We start from the raw sequence: 19,523 nt of genomic DNA, 5'->3' as shown, positions 1-19,523 counted from the left end.
CGTGGAAAATTGCTCCTTTCTCGAAAACTACGTTACTTCAGAGGGAGTCGTTTCTCAAAATGTTTTATACCATCAACCTCTCCCCATTACTCGTCACCAAGAAAGGTTTTATGCTAATAATCATTTTGAGTAATTACCAATAGTGTCCATTGCCTTTAAGTGTTTGGAAAAAGAATTACAATGTACACACGGAGTAGTTCGTATAGCTTCCCCGGTCTGCCCCAGGTACTTTCGAATAGCTATGACGTCATTCTAGGGGCTCACTCCGGTCAGCCTTAACTGCCCTGCTTGTGGAGTGGGTCACTTGGGGGCTGGCCCCAGGTGCATGATACATGTATCACTACGAGTGGGCGTTTGATCATTTGATTATCTCTTGTCAGGGGCTCACCCGAGTGAGCACCTTGGGGTCGACACAGGGAAGCTACACAATGTAATCAAAGCACCCATAGATAACAGGTGTGAATTGCCAGAGGAAAAGGATGTTCTTTTCTTGCTTCTTTCTCGTAATGAGTTATCTGCAGATGAACGAGTTTGGGTTGCCTGTTGATTGAAATCCTGGGTTTATCGACAAAGTTTCTTGTGTTTTTAGGCAAGACACTGAATTATTACTGTGTGGTTCCTTGGCTGTGGTAAGAGTAGCTGTCTTATTCGCATTTGGCGCCTTACAAATGTCTTATTATTATAGACGATGTGACCTGTGACATCACATGTTTACAAAAGAGCCACAGAGCCCGGACTTCCTGCAGGCATGATTTGTACACAGCTCAATGGAAGAAAATATAAAATCTTATATTTTATGGAGATTGCACTGTCTAATTCTTATAAACTTTTGATATGATGAAAGGGGGCACATCTCCAAACTTGTCCAGCTTTTACTTTCATAACTTTTTGTTTATGTGGAAATTACGACACAAAATGTCAACTTTCCCATAGGCTCTGTGTAGTACAGTGCCTGCCAGAATACTTAAAGAATGTACAAGGTCACACTTATTGTAAACAAAGGTCAAATGGTCTATAGTGAAATTGACTGTGTAAATTTTTAAATGATTTTGGGGTTGAACAAAGATTTTACTAGAGTGGGATTCGAACCAACGGTTTCCGAACTAACATGCCGGCGCTCTACCAACTGAGCTATCTATGCTATATTGGCGGTGTCTCTATTTTGTCAATATCTTTGTTCTGGGCAGCCAGTCGGAAGCCATGCAACCGTTACCATATTGCCAGGGATCTCACACAAATTACGATACAACCTGGGAAGCGGCAGCCAGGGCATCCGAGTAATAAAGAAGTTTTAACAGCTTTATTTACATGATGATAGAGTTGCTTTGATGCCCTCCGCCTCCCTGCATCCTCTACATTTGTCATTCTTTCTACGTATACAAGAACATTACATATTGATGCTGGTTGGCTGTTCATTTGAGAGTAAACTTAATAATGAATTTTCAAACCCCGGTAGAGTAACCAATTTAAAAACTGTCTTGTAACTTCCAGAAGCGCCAACAACAACCATAGAGAGTACCACTCGTGTGACAACAACTGAGGCACCTACAACTTCTGGTCCTCCTTCAACGACTGAAAAAGTCAGCACAACAATTGTGACAACCTCCCCTAAGGCAACCACCACAGAGACAATCATTGTGGAGACAACAACAGGTAAAATGTCAATATTCCTAGACCTAAATAAGTTTAAAGTTCATTAATTGTCTGGACAGATTTGTTGCCCTCTTGTGTTTATACATGTATAAGGCAAGCTTTGCAGAAATACCAGTTAGTAAAGTCATTTTTACAATTTAATTAACATCGTAGGCGAAGCGCCTACAACTGTTGTAACGACACGTGAAACCACCACTACACCCACAACTACAGGTGCACCTACAACCACCGAGGTTGTCACTACCACTGCTGTACAAACCACCACTCCAGAAGCAACAACTACTGAGGAGACAACTACTGTACGCACCACTACACAGCCAACAACGACAGGTAAGATTGAAGTTATTCGCTTTAATATACTTGGAACAAAGTCAAATACTTACCATTGCCCTATCTGAAGGTTTGAATTGACCGGTTATAATTATCTGTTTTTCCAGAAGCCCCAACAACTACTGAAGCAACTACCACTCGTGTGACAACCACTGCAGCTCCTACAACGCCTGGCCCTCCTTCAACGACTGAGGAAGTCAGCACCACGGTTGTGACAATTTCTCCAGAAACAACTACAAAAGAGATAAGCACTGTGATCTCCACAGCTGGCCCGTCAACCACACCTGAAGAATGTGCTGAGGACCTTGATGATTACGACAAAGTGACAGTCTCAAGAGAAAATTCTGACAGCTCTTCACTGGTTACACCCGATCAATGGTGGAAACCAGACAGTCCTCCAGAAAGCACTGAAACTCCACATGAAGGATCACACTTGACTGTGACCTTCGACCCAAGAAGTAAAGTTACATCTGTAATTGTCACAAATGAAGATGGAGTGCCTGAGGATGTCACCATTGCCTTTGAGTTTCAGCCAAGTGACCGTGCTAAATACCTACCACTTGCCGATGAAGCAAATTCAAACATCTTTATCGGAAAGACTGACACCAAAATCTCTTTACCATCAAGCTTGCCATTCATAACAAGACTGAGAGTATTCCTTGTTGGACCAAATGCTGATGCAAGTTATAAAATAGTCTTCAACGGCTGTGAAGAGACAGGTAATTCCAATCTTCAAGCTAACTTTTAAATTATAGGGAAATATTCATGTAAATTATCTGTGTTAAGATTTTTCCTCTGCATCTTTAAGAGAACAAATGCCTGCTTTTCACATTTGTGTGGCATTTTAAATTTCAGTTTCTACCAGCACAGAGGTGTTCAGTTCTACTGTCAGCACTACACGTGAAATCACAGCCGCACCCACAACTACAGGCACACCTACAACCACAGAGGTGATCACTACCACTGCTGTACAAACCACCACTCCAGAAGCAACAACTACTGAGGAGACAACTACTGTACGCACCACTACACAGCCAACAACTACAGGTAAGATTGAAGTTATTCCCTTGAATACACTTGGAACAAATTCAAATTCTTACCATTGCCCCATCCCAAGGTCTAAATTCACCTATTATAATTATCTGTTTTTCCACAACTACAGGTAAGATTGAAGTTATTCGCTTTAATACACTTGGAACAAAGTCAAAAAACTTACATGTACCATTGCCCCATCCCAAGGTCTGATTTCATCTGTTTTAATTATCTGTTTTTCCAGAAGTCCCAACAACTACTGAAGCAACTACCACTCGTGTGACAACCACTGCAGCTCCTACAACTTCTGGCCCTCCTTCAACGACTGAGGAAGTCAGCACCACGGTTGTGACAATTTCTCCAGAAACAACTACAAAAGAGATAAGCACTGTGACCTCCACAGCTGGCCCGTCAACCACACCTGAAGAATGTGCTGAGGACCTTGATGATTATGACAAAGTGACAGTCTCAAGAGAAAATTCTGACAGCTCTTCACTGGTTACACCCGATCAATGGTGGAAACCAGACAGTCCTCCAGAGAGCACTGAAACTCCACATGAAGGATCACACTTGACTGTGACCTTCGACCCAAGAAGTAAAGTTACATCTGTAATTGTCACAAATGAAGATAGAGTGCCTGAGGATGTCACCATTGCCGTTGAGTTTCAGCCAAGTGACCGTGCTAAATACCTACCACTTGCCGATGAAGCAAATTCAAACATCTTTATCGGAAAGACTGACACCAAAATCTCTTTACCATCAAGCTTGCCATTCATAACAAGACTGAGAGTATTCCTTGTTGGACCAAATGCTGATGCAAGTTATAAAATAGTCTTCAACGGCTGTGAAGAGACAGGTAATTCCAATCTTCAAGCTAACTTTTAAATTATAGGGAAATATTCATGTAAATTATCTGTGTTAAGATTTTTCCTCTGCATCTTTAAGAGAACAAATGCCTGCTTTTCACATTTGTGTGGCATTTTAAATTTCAGTTTCTACCAGCACAGAGGTGTTCAGTTCTACTGTCAGCACTACACGTGAAATCACAGCCGCACCCACAACTACAGGCACACCTACAACCACAGAGGTGATCACTACCACTGCTGTACAAACCACCACTCCAGAAGCAACAACTACTGAGGAGACAACTACTGTACGCACCACTACACAGCCAACAACTACAGGTAAGATTGAAGTTATTCCCTTGAATACACTTGGAACAAATTCAAATTCTTACCATTGCCCCATCCCAAGGTCTAAATTCACCTATTATAATTATCTGTTTTTCCACAACTACAGGTAAGATTGAAGTTATTCGCTTTAATACACTTGGAACAAAGTCAAAAAACTTACATGTACCATTGCCCCATCCCAAGGTCTGATTTCATCTGTTTTAATTATCTGTTTTTCCAGAAGTCCCAACAACTACTGAAGCAACTACCACTCGTGTGACAACCACTGCAGCTCCTACAACTTCTGGCCCTCCTTCAACGACTGAGGAAGTCAGCACCACGGTTGTGACAATTTCTCCAGAAACAACTACAAAAGAGATAAGCACTGTGACCTCCACAGCTGGCCCGTCAACCACACCTGAAGAATGTGCTGAGGACCTTGATGATTATGACAAAGTGACAGTCTCAAGAGAAAATTCTGACAGCTCTTCACTGGTTACACCCGATCAATGGTGGAAACCAGACAGTCCTCCAGAGAGCACTGAAACTCCACATGAAGGATCACACTTGACTGTGACCTTCGACCCAAGAAGTAAAGTTACATCTGTAATTGTCACAAATGAAGATGGAGTGCCTGAGGATGTCACCATTGCCGTTGAGTTTCAGCCAAGTGACCGTGCTAAATACCTACCACTTGCCGATGAAGCAAATTCAAACATCTTTATCGGAAAGACTGACACCAAAATCTCTTTACCATCAAGCTTGCCATTCATAACAAGACTGAAAGTATACCTTGTTAAACCAAATCCTGATGCAAGTTATAAAATAGTCTTCAACGGCTGTGAAGAGACAGGTAATTCCAATCTTCAAGCTAACTTTTAAATTATAGGGAAATATTCATGTAAATTATCTGTGTTAAGATTTTTCCTCTGCATCTTTAAGAGAACAAATGCCTGCTTTTCACATTTGTGTGGCATTTTAAATTTCAGTTTCTACCAGCACAGAGGTGTTCAGTTCTACTGTCAGCACTACACGTGAAATCACAGCCGCACCCACAACTACAGGCACACCTACAACCACCGAGGTGATCACTACCACTGCTGTACAAACCACCACTCCAGAAGCAACAACTACTGAGGAGACAACTACTGTACGCACCACTACACAGCCAACAACTACAGGTAAGATTGAAGTTATTCCCTTGAATACACTTGGAACAAATTCAAATTCTTACCATTGCCCCATCCCAAGGTCTAAATTCACCTATTATAATTATCTGTTTTTCCACAACTACAGGTAAGATTGAAGTTATTCGCTTTAATACACTTGGAACAAAGTAAAAAAACTTACATGTACCATTGCCCCATCCCAAGGTCTGATTTCATCTGTTATAATTATCTGTTTTTCCAGAAGTCCCAACAACTACTGAAGCAACTACCACTCGTGTGACAACCACTGCAGCTCCTACAACTTCTGGCCCTCCTTCAACGACTGAGGAAGTCAGCACCACGGTTGTGACAATTTCTCCAGAAACAACTACAAAAGAGATAAGCACTGTGATCTCCACAGCTGGCCCGTCAACCACACCTGAAGAATGTGCTGAGGACCTTGATGATTACGACAAAGTGACAGTCTCAAGAGAAAATTCTGACAGCTCTTCACTGGTTACACCCGATCAATGGTGGAAACCAGACAGTCCTCCAGAAAGCACTGAAACTCCACATGAAGGATCACACTTGACTGTGACCTTCGACCCAAGAAGTAAAGTTACATCTGTAATTGTCACAAATGAAGATGGAGTGCCTGAGGATGTCACCATTGCCGTTGAGTTTCAGCCAAGTGACCGTGCTAAATACCTACCACTTGCCGATGAAGCAAATTCAAACATCTTTACTGGAAAGACTGACACCAAAATCTCTTTACCATCAAGCTTGCCATTCATAACAAGACTGAGAGTATACCTTGTTAAACCAAATCCTGATGCAAGTTATAAAATAGTCTTCAACGGCTGTGAAGAGACAGGTAATTCCAATCTTCAAGCTAACTTTTAAATTATAGGGAAATATTCATGTAAATTATCTCAGTTAAGATTTTTCCTCTGCATCTTTAAGAGAACAAATGCCTGCTTTTCACATTTGTGTGGCATTTTAAATTTCAGTTTCTACCAGCACAGAGGTGTTCAGTTCTACTGTCAGCACTACACGTGAAATCACAGCCGCACCCACAACTACAGGCACACCTACAACCACAGAGGTGATCACTACCACTGCTGTACAAACCACCACTCCAGAAGCAACAACTACTGAGGAGACAACTACTGTACGCACCACTACACAGCCAACAACTACAGGTAAGATTGAAGTTATTTCCTTGAATACACTTTGAACAAATTCAAATTCTTACCATTGCCCCATCCCAAGGTCTAAATTCACCTATTATAATTATCTGTTTTTCCACAACTACAGGTAAGATTGAAGTTATTCGCTTTAATACACTTGGAACAAAGTCAAAAAACTTACATGTACCATTGCCCCATCCCAAGGTCTGATTTCATCTGTTATAATTATCTGTTTTTCCAGAAGTCCCAACAACTACTGAAGCAACTACCACTCGTGTGACAACCACTGCAGCTCCTACAACTTCTGGCCCTCCTTCAACGACTGAGGAAGTCAGCACCACGGTTGTGACAATTTCTCCAGAAACAACTACAAAAGAGATAAGCACTGTGACCTCCACAGCTGGCCCGTCAACCACACCTGAAGAATGTGCTGAGGACCTTGATGATTATGACAAAGTGACAGTCTCAAGAGAAAATTCTGACAGCTCTTCACTGGTTACACCCGATCAATGGTGGAAACCAGACAGTCCTCCAGAGAGCACTGAAACTCCACATGAAGGATCACACTTGACTGTGACCTTCGACCCAAGAAGTAAAGTTACATCTGTAATTGTCACAAATGAAGATGGAGTGCCTGAGGATGTCACCATTGCCTTTGAGTTTCAGCCAAGTGACCGTGCTAAATACCTACCACTTGCCGATGAAGCAAATTCAAACATCTTTATCGGAAAGACTGACACCAAAATCTCTTTACCATCAAGCTTGCCATTCATAACAAGACTGAAAGTATTCCTTGTTGGACCAAATGCTGATGCAAGTTATAAAATAGTCTTCAACGGCTGTGAAGAGACAGGTAAATCCAATCTTCAAGCTAACTTTTAAATTATAGGGAAATATTCATGTAAATTATCTGTGTTAAGATTTTTCCTCTGCATCTTTAGAGAACAAATGCCTGCTTTTCACATTTGTGTGGCATTTTAAATTTCAGTTTCTACCAGCACAGAGGTGTTCAGTTCTACTGTCAGCACTACACGTGAAATCACAGCCGCACCCACAACTACAGGCACACCTACAACCACAGAGGTGATCACTACCACTGCTGTACAAACCACCACTCCAGAAGCAACAACTACTGAGGAGACAACTACTGTACGCACCACTACACAGCCAACAACTACAGGTAAGATTGAAGTTATTCCCTTGAATACACTTGGAACAAATTCAAATTCTTACCATTGCCCCATCCCAAGGTCTAAATTCACCTATTATAATTATCTGTTTTTCCACAACTACAGGTAAGATTGAAGTTATTCGCTTTAATACACTTGGAACAAAGTAAAAAAACTTACATGTACCATTGCCCCATCCCAAGGTCTGATTTCATCTGTTTTAATTATCTGTTTTTCCAGAAGTCCCAACAACTACTGAAGCAACTACCACTCGTGTGACAACCACTGCAGCTCCTACAACTTCTGGCCCTCCTTCAACGACTGAGGAAGTCAGCACCACGGTTGTGACAATTTCTCCAGAAACAACTACAAAAGAGATAAGCACTGTGACCTCCACAGCTGGCCCGTCAACCACACCTGAAGAATGTGCTGAGGACCTTGATGATTATGACAAAGTGACAGTCTCAAGAGAAAATTCTGACAGCTCTTCACTGGTTACACCCGATCAATGGTGGAAACCAGACAGTCCTCCAGAGAGCACTGAAACTCCACATGAAGGATCACACTTGACTGTGACCTTCGACCCAAGAAGTAAAGTTACATCTGTAATTGTCACAAATGAAGATGGAGTGCCTGAGGATGTCACCATTGCCGTTGAGTTTCAGCCAAGTGACCGTGCTAAATACCTACCACTTGCCGATGAAGCAAATTCAAACATCTTTATCGGAAAGACTGACACCAAAATCTCTTTACCATCAAGCTTGCCATTCATAACAAGACTGAAAGTATACCTTGTTAAACCAAATCCTGATGCAAGTTATAAAATAGTCTTCAACGGCTGTGAAGAGACAGGTAATTCCAATCTTCAAGCTAACTTTTAAATTATAGGGAAATATTCATGTAAATTATCTGTGTTAAGATTTTTCCTCTGCATCTTTAAGAGAACAAATGCCTGCTTTTCACATTTGTGTGGCATTTTAAATTTCAGTTTCTACCAGCACAGAGGTGTTCAGTTCTACTGTCAGCACTACACGTGAAATCACAGCCGCACCCACAACTACAGGCACACCTACAACCACCGAGGTGATCACTACCACTGCTGTACAAACCACCACTCCAGAAGCAACAACTACTGAGGAGACAACTACTGTACGCACCACTACACAGCCAACAACTACAGGTAAGATTGAAGTTATTCCCTTGAATACACTTGGAACAAATTCAAATTCTTACCATTGCCCCATCCCAAGGTCTAAATTCACCTATTATAATTATCTGTTTTTCCACAACTACAGGTAAGATTGAAGTTATTCGCTTTAATACACTTGGAACAAAGTAAAAAAACTTACATGTACCATTGCCCCATCCCAAGGTCTGATTTCATCTGTTATAATTATCTGTTTTTCCAGAAGTCCCAACAACTACTGAAGCAACTACCACTCGTGTGACAACCACTGCAGCTCCTACAACTTCTGGCCCTCCTTCAACGACTGAGGAAGTCAGCACCACGGTTGTGACAATTTCTCCAGAAACAACTACAAAAGAGATAAGCACTGTGATCTCCACAGCTGGCCCGTCAACCACACCTGAAGAATGTGCTGAGGACCTTGATGATTACGACAAAGTGACAGTCTCAAGAGAAAATTCTGACAGCTCTTCACTGGTTACACCCGATCAATGGTGGAAACCAGACAGTCCTCCAGAAAGCACTGAAACTCCACATGAAGGATCACACTTGACTGTGACCTTCGACCCAAGAAGTAAAGTTACATCTGTAATTGTCACAAATGAAGATGGAGTGCCTGAGGATGTCACCATTGCCGTTGAGTTTCAGCCAAGTGACCGTGCTAAATACCTACCACTTGCCGATGAAGCAAATTCAAACATCTTTACTGGAAAGACTGACACCAAAATCTCTTTACCATCAAGCTTGCCATTCATAACAAGACTGAGAGTATACCTTGTTAAACCAAATCCTGATGCAAGTTATAAAATAGTCTTCAACGGCTGTGAAGAGACAGGTAATTCCAATCTTCAAGCTAACTTTTAAATTATAGGGAAATATTCATGTAAATTATCTCAGTTAAGATTTTTCCTCTGCATCTTTAAGAGAACAAATGCCTGCTTTTCACATTTGTGTGGCATTTTAAATTTCAGTTTCTACCAGCACAGAGGTGTTCAGTTCTACTGTCAGCACTACACGTGAAATCACAGCCGCACCCACAACTACAGGCACACCTACAACCACAGAGGTGATCACTACCACTGCTGTACAAACCACCACTCCAGAAGCAACAACTACTGAGGAGACAACTACTGTACGCACCACTACACAGCCAACAACTACAGGTAAGATTGAAGTTATTCCCTTGAATACACTTGGAACAAATTCAAATTCTTACCATTGCCCCATCCCAAGGTCTAAATTCACCTATTATAATTATCTGTTTTTCCACAACTACAGGTAAGATTGAAGTTATTCGCTTTAATACACTTGGAACAAAGTCAAAAAACTTACATGTACCATTGCCCCATCCCAAGGTCTGATTTCATCTGTTATAATTATCTGTTTTTCCAGAAGTCCCAACAACTACTGAAGCAACTACCACTCGTGTGACAACCACTGCAGCTCCTACAACTTCTGGCCCTCCTTCAACGACTGAGGAAGTCAGCACCACGGTTGTGACAATTTCTCCAGAAACAACTACAAAAGAGATAAGCACTGTGATCTCCACAGCTGGCCCGTCAACCACACCTGAAGAATGTGCTGAGGACCTTGATGATTACGACAAAGTGACAGTCTCAAGAGAAAATTCTGACAGCTCTTCACTGGTTACACCCGATCAATGGTGGAAACCAGACAGTCCTCCAGAAAGCACTGAAACTCCACATGAAGGATCACACTTGACTGTGACCTTCGACCCAAGAAGTAAAGTTACATCTGTAATTGTCACAAATGAAGATGGAGTGCCTGAGGATGTCACCATTGCCGTTGAGTTTCAGCCAAGTGACCGTGCTAAATACCTACCACTTGCCGATGAAGCAAATTCAAACATCTTTACTGGAAAGACTGACACCAAAATCTCTTTACCATCAAGCTTGCCATTCATAACAAGACTGAGAGTATACCTTGTTAAACCAAATCCTGATGCAAGTTATAAAATAGTCTTCAACGGCTGTGAAGAGACAGGTAATTCCAATCTTCAAGCTAACTTTTAAATTATAGGGAAATATTCATGTAAATTATCTCAGTTAAGATTTTTCCTCTGCATCTTTAAGAGAACAAATGCCTGCTTTTCACATTTGTGTGGCATTTTAAATTTCAGTTTCTACCAGCACAGAGGTGTTCAGTTCTACTGTCAGCACTACACGTGAAATCACAGCCGCACCCACAACTACAGGCACACCTACAACCACAGAGGTGATCACTACCACTGCTGTACAAACCACCACTCCAGAAGCAACAACTACTGAGGAGACAACTACTGTACGCACCACTACACAGCCAACAACTACAGGTAAGATTGAAGTTATTCCCTTGAATACACTTGGAACAAATTCAAATTCTTACCATTGCCCCATCCCAAGGTCTAAATTCACCTATTATAATTATCTGTTTTTCCACAACTACAGGTAAGATTGAAGTTATTCGCTTTAATACACTTGGAACAAAGTCAAAAAACTTACATGTACCATTGCCCCATCCCAAGGTCTGATTTCATCTGTTATAATTATCTGTTTTTCCAGAAGTCCCAACAACTACTGAAGCAACTACCACTCGTGTGACAACCACTGCAGCTCCTACAACTTCTGGCCCTCCTTCAACGACTGAGGAAGTCAGCACCACGGTTGTGACAATTTCTCCAGAAACAACTACAAAAGAGATAAGCACTGTGACCTCCACAGCTGGCCCGTCAACCACACCTGAAGAATGTGCTGAGGACCTTGATGATTATGACAAAGTGACAGTCTCAAGAGAAAATTCTGACAGCTCTTCACTGGTTACACCCGATCAATGGTGGAAACCAGACAGTCCTCCAGAGAGCACTGAAACTCCACATGAAGGATCACACTTGACTGTGACCTTCGACCCAAGAAGTAAAGTTACATCTGTAATTGTCACAAATGAAGATGGAGTGCCTGAGGATGTCACCATTGCCTTTGAGTTTCAGCCAAGTGACCGTGCTAAATACCTACCACTTGCCGATGAAGCAAATTCAAACATCTTTATCGGAAAGACTGACACCAAAATCTCTTTACCATCAAGCTTGCCATTCATAACAAGACTGAAAGTATTCCTTGTTGGACCAAATGCTGATGCAAGTTATAAAATAGTCTTCAACGGCTGTGAAGAGACAGGTAAATCCAATCTTCAAGCTAACTTTTAAATTATAGGGAAATATTCATGTAAATTATCTGTGTTAAGATTTTTCCTCTGCATCTTTAGAGAACAAATGCCTGCTTTTCACATTTGTGTGGCATTTTAAATTTCAGTTTCTACCAGCACAGAGGTGTTCAGTTCTACTGTCAGCACTACACGTGAAATCACAGCCGCACCCACAACTACAGGCACACCTACAACCACAGAGGTGATCACTACCACTGCTGTACAAACCACCACTCCAGAAGCAACAACTACTGAGGAGACAACTACTGTACGCACCACTACACAGCCAACAACTACAGGTAAGATTGAAGTTATTCCCTTGAATACACTTGGAACAAATTCAAATTCTTACCATTGCCCCATCCCAAGGTCTAAATTCACCTATTATAATTATCTGTTTTTCCACAACTACAGGTAAGATTGAAGTTATTCGCTTTAATACACTTGGAACAAAGTCAAAATACTTACCATTGCCCCATCCCTAGGTCTGATTTCATCTGTTATAATTATCTGTTTTTCCAGAAGTCCCAACAACTACTGAAGCAACTACCACTCGTGTGACAACCACTGCAGCTCCTACAACTTCTGGCCCTCCTTCAACGACTGAGGAAGTCATAACAACGGTTGTGACAATTTCTCCAGAAACAACTACAAAAGAGATAAGCACTGTTAGCACAACTGCAGGTAAGCTTAAAGCCACTGGACACCTTTGGTAATTGTCAAAGACCAGTCTTCTCATTTGGTGTATCTCAACATATGCATAAAATAACAAACCTGTGTAAATTTGAACTCAGTTGGTCGTAGAAGTTGCAAGATAATAATGGAAGAAAAAAACACTACTGTCACTCTAAGTTCTGTGCTTTCAGATACTTGATTTCGAGACCTCAAAATCTAATTATGAGGTCTTGAAATCAAATTCAAATATTTAGGTAGAACATTACATTTTTCTCAAAAACTATGCTACTTCAGAGGTGAGAGCCGTTTCTCACTATTCTTTATACTGTCAACAGCTCTCCATTGCTTGTTACATACCAAGTAAATGTTATATGCTTACAATTATTTTGAATAATTATCAATAGTGTCCTAGGCCAGTGCCTTTAAACAATATCAAGCAAATGTCTTATCTCAAAGTATTGTGTATCTTTAAATAATCAGGGGAAAAATTCAAATGATTTATTCTTTTAGTTCCTTCAACTACTGAGGTTGGGACAACTGTAGCCACGACTACTGGAGCAACAACAATTATCACAACTGTCTTATCTCAAAGAACTGTGTATCTTTTAATAATCAGGGGAAAAATTCAAATGATTTATGTTTTTAGTTCCTTCAACTACTGAGGTTGGGACAACTGTAGCCACGACTACTGGAGCAACAACAATTATCACAACTGCATCGCCAACAACGACTGGCGAAGTCACAACCACAGAGGCTCCAACAACAACTGAAGAAGCTTCTACGACTATTGTTTACACAACTACTCCTCAGGGAACGACAAAAGAGGCCACAACAATTGTGACGACCACTACAGCGGCAACAACTTCTGGTAAAACTCCTTGTTGTGATACTCGTTTGAACAAAAACAGTATGGGAAAGCTCTATTATGAAAATCCAAGTTTTGCCACAAAACCTTGGAAGGTATACGTCCTTTTTTAAAAGTGGGTCTGTTTACTTTGCATTACTTTGGGGCAGTCTGCAGCCATACTAGTTTGTGCATGATCTAATTGAGATCCAATTGACTTGAAAATCAACGACTTAATCCATGTGTACAAACCTACCAGACAGCTCTGCTCCTCAAACAACTTGCTTCTGAACGTTCCACGTTGCCTGCACTCCTGGGGTGATCGCTGTTTTTTCACATGCCGGGCCATCTCTTTGGAATAGCGTCCCACTTCAACTCAGAAAAGCAGATACTTGTTCCTAATTAAAAAATCATCACAAAACATATCTATTTCGCAAACTTTTGCCTCCAAACTTTTGGTTGTCTTGTGTCATTGTGTATTAGCAGAGTTCTTGTTTTTTGCACCAGGAGTGTCATCATTGACAGACATAGCGCACTAGAAATGTCCATCATTATTATTTTTATTAATTAAAGGCAGTGGACACTATTGGTAATTGTCAACAATTAAACTTGAGCTCAATCGGTCATCGAACTTGCGAGATAATAATGAAAGAAAAAACACCCTTGTCACACAAAGTTGTGTGCGTTTAGATGGTTGATTTCGAGACCTCAAGTTCTAAATCTGAGGTCTTGAAATCAAATTCGTGGAAAATTGCTCCTTTCTCGAAAACTACGTTACTTCAGAGGGAGCCGTTTCTCAAAATGTTTTATACCATCAACCTCTCCCCATTACTCGTCACCAAGAAAGGTTTTATGCTAATAATCATTTTGAGTAATTACCAATAGTGTCCATTGCCTTTAAGTGTTTGGAAAAAGAATTACAATGTACACACGGAGTAGTTCGTATAGCTTCCCCGGTCTGCCCAGGTACTTTCGAATAGCTATGCATCATTCTAGGGGCTCACTCCGGTCAGCCTTAACTGCCCTGCTTGTGGAGTGGGTCACTTGGGGGCTGGCCCCAGGTGCATGATACATGTATCACTACGAGTGGGCGTTTGATCATTTGATTATCTCTTGTCAGGGGCTCACCCGAGTGAGCACCTTGGGGTCGACACAGGGAAGCTAATCAAAGCACCCATAGATAACAGGTGTGAATTGCCAGAGGAAAAGGATGTTCTTTTCTTGCTTCTTTCTCGTAATGAGTTATCTGCAGATGAACGAGTTTGGGTTGCCTGTTGATTGAAATCCTGGGTTTATCGACAAAGTTTCTTGTGTTTTTAGGCAAGACACTGAATTATTACTGTGTGGTTCCTTGGCTGTGGTAAGAGTAGCTGTCTTATTCGCATTTGGCGCCTTACAAATGTCTTATTATTATAGACGATGTGACCTGTGACATCACATGTTTACAAAAGAGCCACAGAGCCCGGACTTCCTGCAGGCATGATTTGTACACAGCTCAATGGAAGAAAATATAAAATCTTATATTTTATGGAGATTGCACTGTCTAATTCTTATAAACTTTTGATATGATGAAAGGAGGCACATCTCAAAACTTGTCCAGCTTTTACTTTCATAACTTTTTGTTTATGTGGAAATTACGACACAAAATGTCAACTTTCCCATAGGCTCTGTGTAGTACAGTGCCTGCCAGAATACTTAAAGAATGTACAAGGTCACACTTATTGTAAACAAAGGTCAAATGGTCTATAGTGAAATTGACTGGGTAAATTTTTAAATGATTTTGGGGTTGAACAAAGATTTTACTAGAGTGGGATTCGAACCAACGGTTTCCGAACTAACATGCCGGCGCTCTACCAACTGAGCTATCTATGCTATATTGGCGGTGTCTCTATTTTGTCAATATCTTTGTTCTGGGCAGCCAGTCGGAAGCCATGCAACCGTTACCATATTGCCAGGGATCTCACACAAATTACGATACAACCTGGGAAGCGGCAGCCAGGGCATCCGAGTAATAAAGAAGTTTTAACAGCTTTATTTACATGATGATAGAGTTGCTTTGATGCCCTCCGCCTCCCTGCATCCTCTACATTTGTCATTCTTTCTACGTATACAAGAACATTACATATTGATGCTGGTTGGCTGTTCATTTGAGAGTAAACTTAATAATGAATTTTCAAACCCCGGTAGAGTAACCAATTTAAAAACTGTCTTGTAACTTCCAGAAGCGCCAACAACAACCATAGAGAGTACCACTCGTGTGACAACAACTGAGGCACCTACAACTTCTGGTCCTCCTTCAACGACTGAAAAAGTCAGCACAACAATTGTGACAACCTCCCCTGAGGCAACCACCACAGAGACAATCATTGTGGAGACAACAACAGGTAAAATGTCAATATTCCTAGACCTAAATAAGTTTAAAGTTCATTAATTGTCTGGACAGATTTGTTGCCCTCTTGTGTTTATACATGTATAAGGCAAGCTTTGCAGAAATACCAGTTAGTAAAGTCATCTTTACAATTTAATTAACATCGTAGGCGAAGCGCCTACAACTGTTGTAACGACACGTGAAACCACCACTACACCCACAACTACAGGTGCACCTACAACCACCGAGGTTATCACTACCACTGCTGTACAAACCACCACTCCAGAAGCAACAACTACTGATGAGACAACTACTGTACGCACCACTACACAGCCAACAACGACAGGTAAGATTGAAGTTATTCGCTTTAATATACTTGGAACAAAGTCAAATACTTACCACTGCCCTATCTGAAGGTTTGAATTGACCGGTTATAATTATCTGTTTTTCCAGAAGTCCCAACAACTACTGAAGCAACTACTACTCGTGTGACAACCACTGCAGCACCTACAACTTCTGCCCCTCCTTCAACAACTGAAGTATTGACTACAACCAAAACAACCACCACCCCTGAAGCAACCACAACAGAAACAACCACAGTTGAGACAACCACAGGTACGCTATTTTGAAGATTTTAAATTTCTTAAGATAACCCAAGGTTTTACATTATGCGGTTGGTAAAAGACCGATGCACTAAGCTCCGCCCCATTGTGTATTGAGCAATCACAACGCAACTAAGGTCCGACAAATAAGGTCCGACATGCGACGAGTATGTTGGCGCGCGCGGCAGAGTTGTGCAGAAAGGCATTGGAGAGCCCCACATGTTTTTGCTCACACATGCGTTGTGGGCGGAGCCTACTGGATCTGTCTATAAACTGGGCCATTTTAATGGCTCTGCTTAACGCTGAATTCTGCGCTTACGATCACGATTCCCCGTTTGACATGCTAGCACCGAACTTCTGCGCTAACCTTGTAAGCGTAGAATGCCTAGTAATGTGGAGTACGCACTCGCACAAGCAAAAATTTACCGCTAGCCCGTGAAATACGCTTGCCGTAAGCACAGAATTCCCTGATTTCCGTAAGCGCCGATTCTGTGCTTACGGTAAGCATAGCCATGAAATTGGGCCCTGCATGGTACCATTTTGTGCATGAGTTTTGGCTTGTGATTTAGCGGATCCTATGGAAAGTGTGGTGGTAGTGCTTTCTGCTCAACCAGCCAGGCTTCTGATGATCCGGATGATCCCCAAGCCTACATCCTACCTTTATTTATTTGTTTATTATTTACCTTGGGAAAACCTCTCAGTCATGTCAGTGAAACACTGTTTTTCAGAGGTGCCGAGCAAAGTTACTACAAACAAACATCAACATAAAATATAAATGATTTTATATATATTCATATATGTATTAAAACTACATGATTGGAGCATATTGTTATAATATAATGAAGTAAATTTTATAGAACATCTACATTTTATAAAAGTTATACAAAAGTGGAGTTCATAGGGAAGGTACACGTTTGGTAATTGTCAAAGACAAGTCTTTTCACTTGGTGTATCCCAACATAAGCATAAAATAAAAAGCCTGTGAAAATTTGAGCTCAATTGGTCGTCAAAGTTGCGAGAAAATGATGAGAGAAAATACGCCCTTGTTGGACGAATTTTTGTGCTTTCAGATAGGAATAAAACACTTCTAGCTATTATTTTAGTGAGAAATTATCTCTTTCTCAAAATCTATGCTACTTCAGAGGGAGCCATTTCTTACAATGTTTTATACTATCAACAGCTCTCCAATGCTCGTTACCAAGTCAGTTTTTAAGTTAATATTTGTTTTGAGTAATTACCAAACGTGTACCCTCCCTTAAAACAAACGACAGTGTCTGGGGTACAGCAGCGGCTTTTGTTCCCCAGCCTATGGACACACACACACAAATGACTGACATAAATGTGAAATAAACGGATAATTGTGTGTAAGACAGAAAATAGAGCCATTATTATTCCTATTACATATACAAAATAACATACAGTTTATTAATATTATTTATTGGTTGTAGTTGTCACTCCGAAACAAACGACCCAACCTTTCTCCACCACCGAGGGTTATTGTAACGAAGATCTGGACGACTACGAGCCAGTCATCGTCCAACGACACCTCTCCAGCGCAACAACCGTGCAACTTCTCCGAAACGATCCATGGATCCCCAGCAATCTACCAATGCCTGATCTTGAAGAGGAAGTTTACGATAGACCGCACATGGTGGTTGATTTTAACGTGGGGGTTAAAATCACCTCCGTGCGAATCAATTCCAATGATGGCATACAGCATCCAGTGAGTGTTGCCTTCAAATACACGTTGAGCGGAACATCCACCGATACCGATTTGATGAGTGTTGATAATAGTTACATCTTCTACGGTCTGACTGGAGATAAGATTCGCCTTCCGGAGGACACACCCTTTGTTACACGACTGAACGTTTACATTGTGAAGGGAGATTATGTTGCCAGTAATCTGGGTTATACAGTGAGCTTTGATGGCTGCGAAGAAGCGAGTGAGTAAATTTGGTTTTGAGTGTCGGAATTTGCAACATTCTTGTAAAAATGCTGTGACAGTTGTTATTCTCATCAATTAATCAGCTGAGACCTTTATTATATCTTTTGTAATAATCCTACCAACAAATCAGCATTTGATCCGAGGGACTCTATTAGTAATTGTCAAAGACCAGTCTTCTCACTTGGTGTATCTCTACATAAGCATAAAATAACAAACTTGGGCACAATTGGTCGCCGAAGTTGCGAGATAATAATGAAAGAAGCATTTTCACACGAAGTTGTGTGGTTTCAGATGCTTTCAGGACCTCAAAATCTTATTCCGAGGTCTCAAAACCAAATTCATGGAAAATTGCTTCTTTCTTGAAAGCTACATGTATGTTACTTCAGAGGGAGCTGTTTCTTACAATGTTTTATACTATCAAAAGCTTTCCATTACTCATTACCAAGTAAGGTTTCATGCTAATATTTATTTTGAGTAATTACCGTAGTGCCCACTGCCTTTAAAATACACAAAATTCATGACAATTTATTTATTTAAGACAGTGAATAACCTCTACATTTCTTTCTATTTAACATAGTTCCATCAACAACTGCACAGACTACCCCACTTCCAACCACAACTGAGACAATTACAGAAGTGACAACAGCAAGCCCAACAACATCCCAGCCAACCACATCCAAAACAACCATTGTGGTCACAAGTACGCCCGAATCGACAACGACGGTTCGTAGCACGACAGTCTCAACAACTACAGGTATAATTTGTATTTTTACCTTAGTGGGCTTCCAGACAGCACACGCGGCAATAACAGGAATGATAAAAATGTTCTACGTTATAAAACACTAATATGTAGCAATTAGTTATAGGAACTAAACAAAACATAAAAATAGACCTTGTACATTATAGAAAGGTTTGCGATAACACCATGAAATGAATATCTCTAAATAAGTTGGGTCGGTTCTGAAAAGAACCATTGGTTTCAACTCGACGTTTCAATCAGTATGCTCT

General features: G+C 41.0%; 1 protein-coding gene across 1 annotated transcript in view; it reads left to right on the top strand.

Moving 5' to 3' along the window:
• The window catches only part of LOC117300282 (mucin-2-like), a 44,626-nt gene that overhangs the window by 9,978 nt on the left and 15,125 nt on the right, over window positions 1-19,523 (top strand). Inside the window, exons 5-32 of the mRNA XM_033784016.1 lie at window positions 1,492-1,653; window positions 1,807-1,983; window positions 2,091-2,702; window positions 2,839-3,030; window positions 3,260-3,871; window positions 4,008-4,199; window positions 4,429-5,040; window positions 5,177-5,368; window positions 5,598-6,209; window positions 6,346-6,537; window positions 6,767-7,378; window positions 7,514-7,705; window positions 7,935-8,546; window positions 8,683-8,874; window positions 9,104-9,715; window positions 9,852-10,043; window positions 10,273-10,884; window positions 11,021-11,212; window positions 11,442-12,053; window positions 12,189-12,380; window positions 12,604-12,765; window positions 13,267-13,356; window positions 13,403-13,624; window positions 15,823-15,984; window positions 16,138-16,314; window positions 16,422-16,583; window positions 18,019-18,513; window positions 19,093-19,269. Of these exons, the coding sequence (XP_033639907.1) occupies window positions 1,492-1,653; window positions 1,807-1,983; window positions 2,091-2,702; window positions 2,839-3,030; window positions 3,260-3,871; window positions 4,008-4,199; window positions 4,429-5,040; window positions 5,177-5,368; window positions 5,598-6,209; window positions 6,346-6,537; window positions 6,767-7,378; window positions 7,514-7,705; window positions 7,935-8,546; window positions 8,683-8,874; window positions 9,104-9,715; window positions 9,852-10,043; window positions 10,273-10,884; window positions 11,021-11,212; window positions 11,442-12,053; window positions 12,189-12,380; window positions 12,604-12,765; window positions 13,267-13,356; window positions 13,403-13,624; window positions 15,823-15,984; window positions 16,138-16,314; window positions 16,422-16,583; window positions 18,019-18,513; window positions 19,093-19,269 (9,222 nt within the window). The remainder of the gene's footprint in view (window positions 1-1,491; window positions 1,654-1,806; window positions 1,984-2,090; window positions 2,703-2,838; window positions 3,031-3,259; window positions 3,872-4,007; window positions 4,200-4,428; window positions 5,041-5,176; window positions 5,369-5,597; window positions 6,210-6,345; window positions 6,538-6,766; window positions 7,379-7,513; window positions 7,706-7,934; window positions 8,547-8,682; window positions 8,875-9,103; window positions 9,716-9,851; window positions 10,044-10,272; window positions 10,885-11,020; window positions 11,213-11,441; window positions 12,054-12,188; window positions 12,381-12,603; window positions 12,766-13,266; window positions 13,357-13,402; window positions 13,625-15,822; window positions 15,985-16,137; window positions 16,315-16,421; window positions 16,584-18,018; window positions 18,514-19,092; window positions 19,270-19,523) is intronic.

Source organism: Asterias rubens, chromosome 15 (assembly GCF_902459465.1).
Source record: "Asterias rubens chromosome 15, eAstRub1.3, whole genome shotgun sequence".
NCBI lineage: Eukaryota > Metazoa > Echinodermata > Asteroidea > Forcipulatida > Asteriidae > Asterias > Asterias rubens.
Note: the sequence above shows the minus strand (reverse complement) of the source record. Positions and strands in the feature narration are given on the sequence as shown.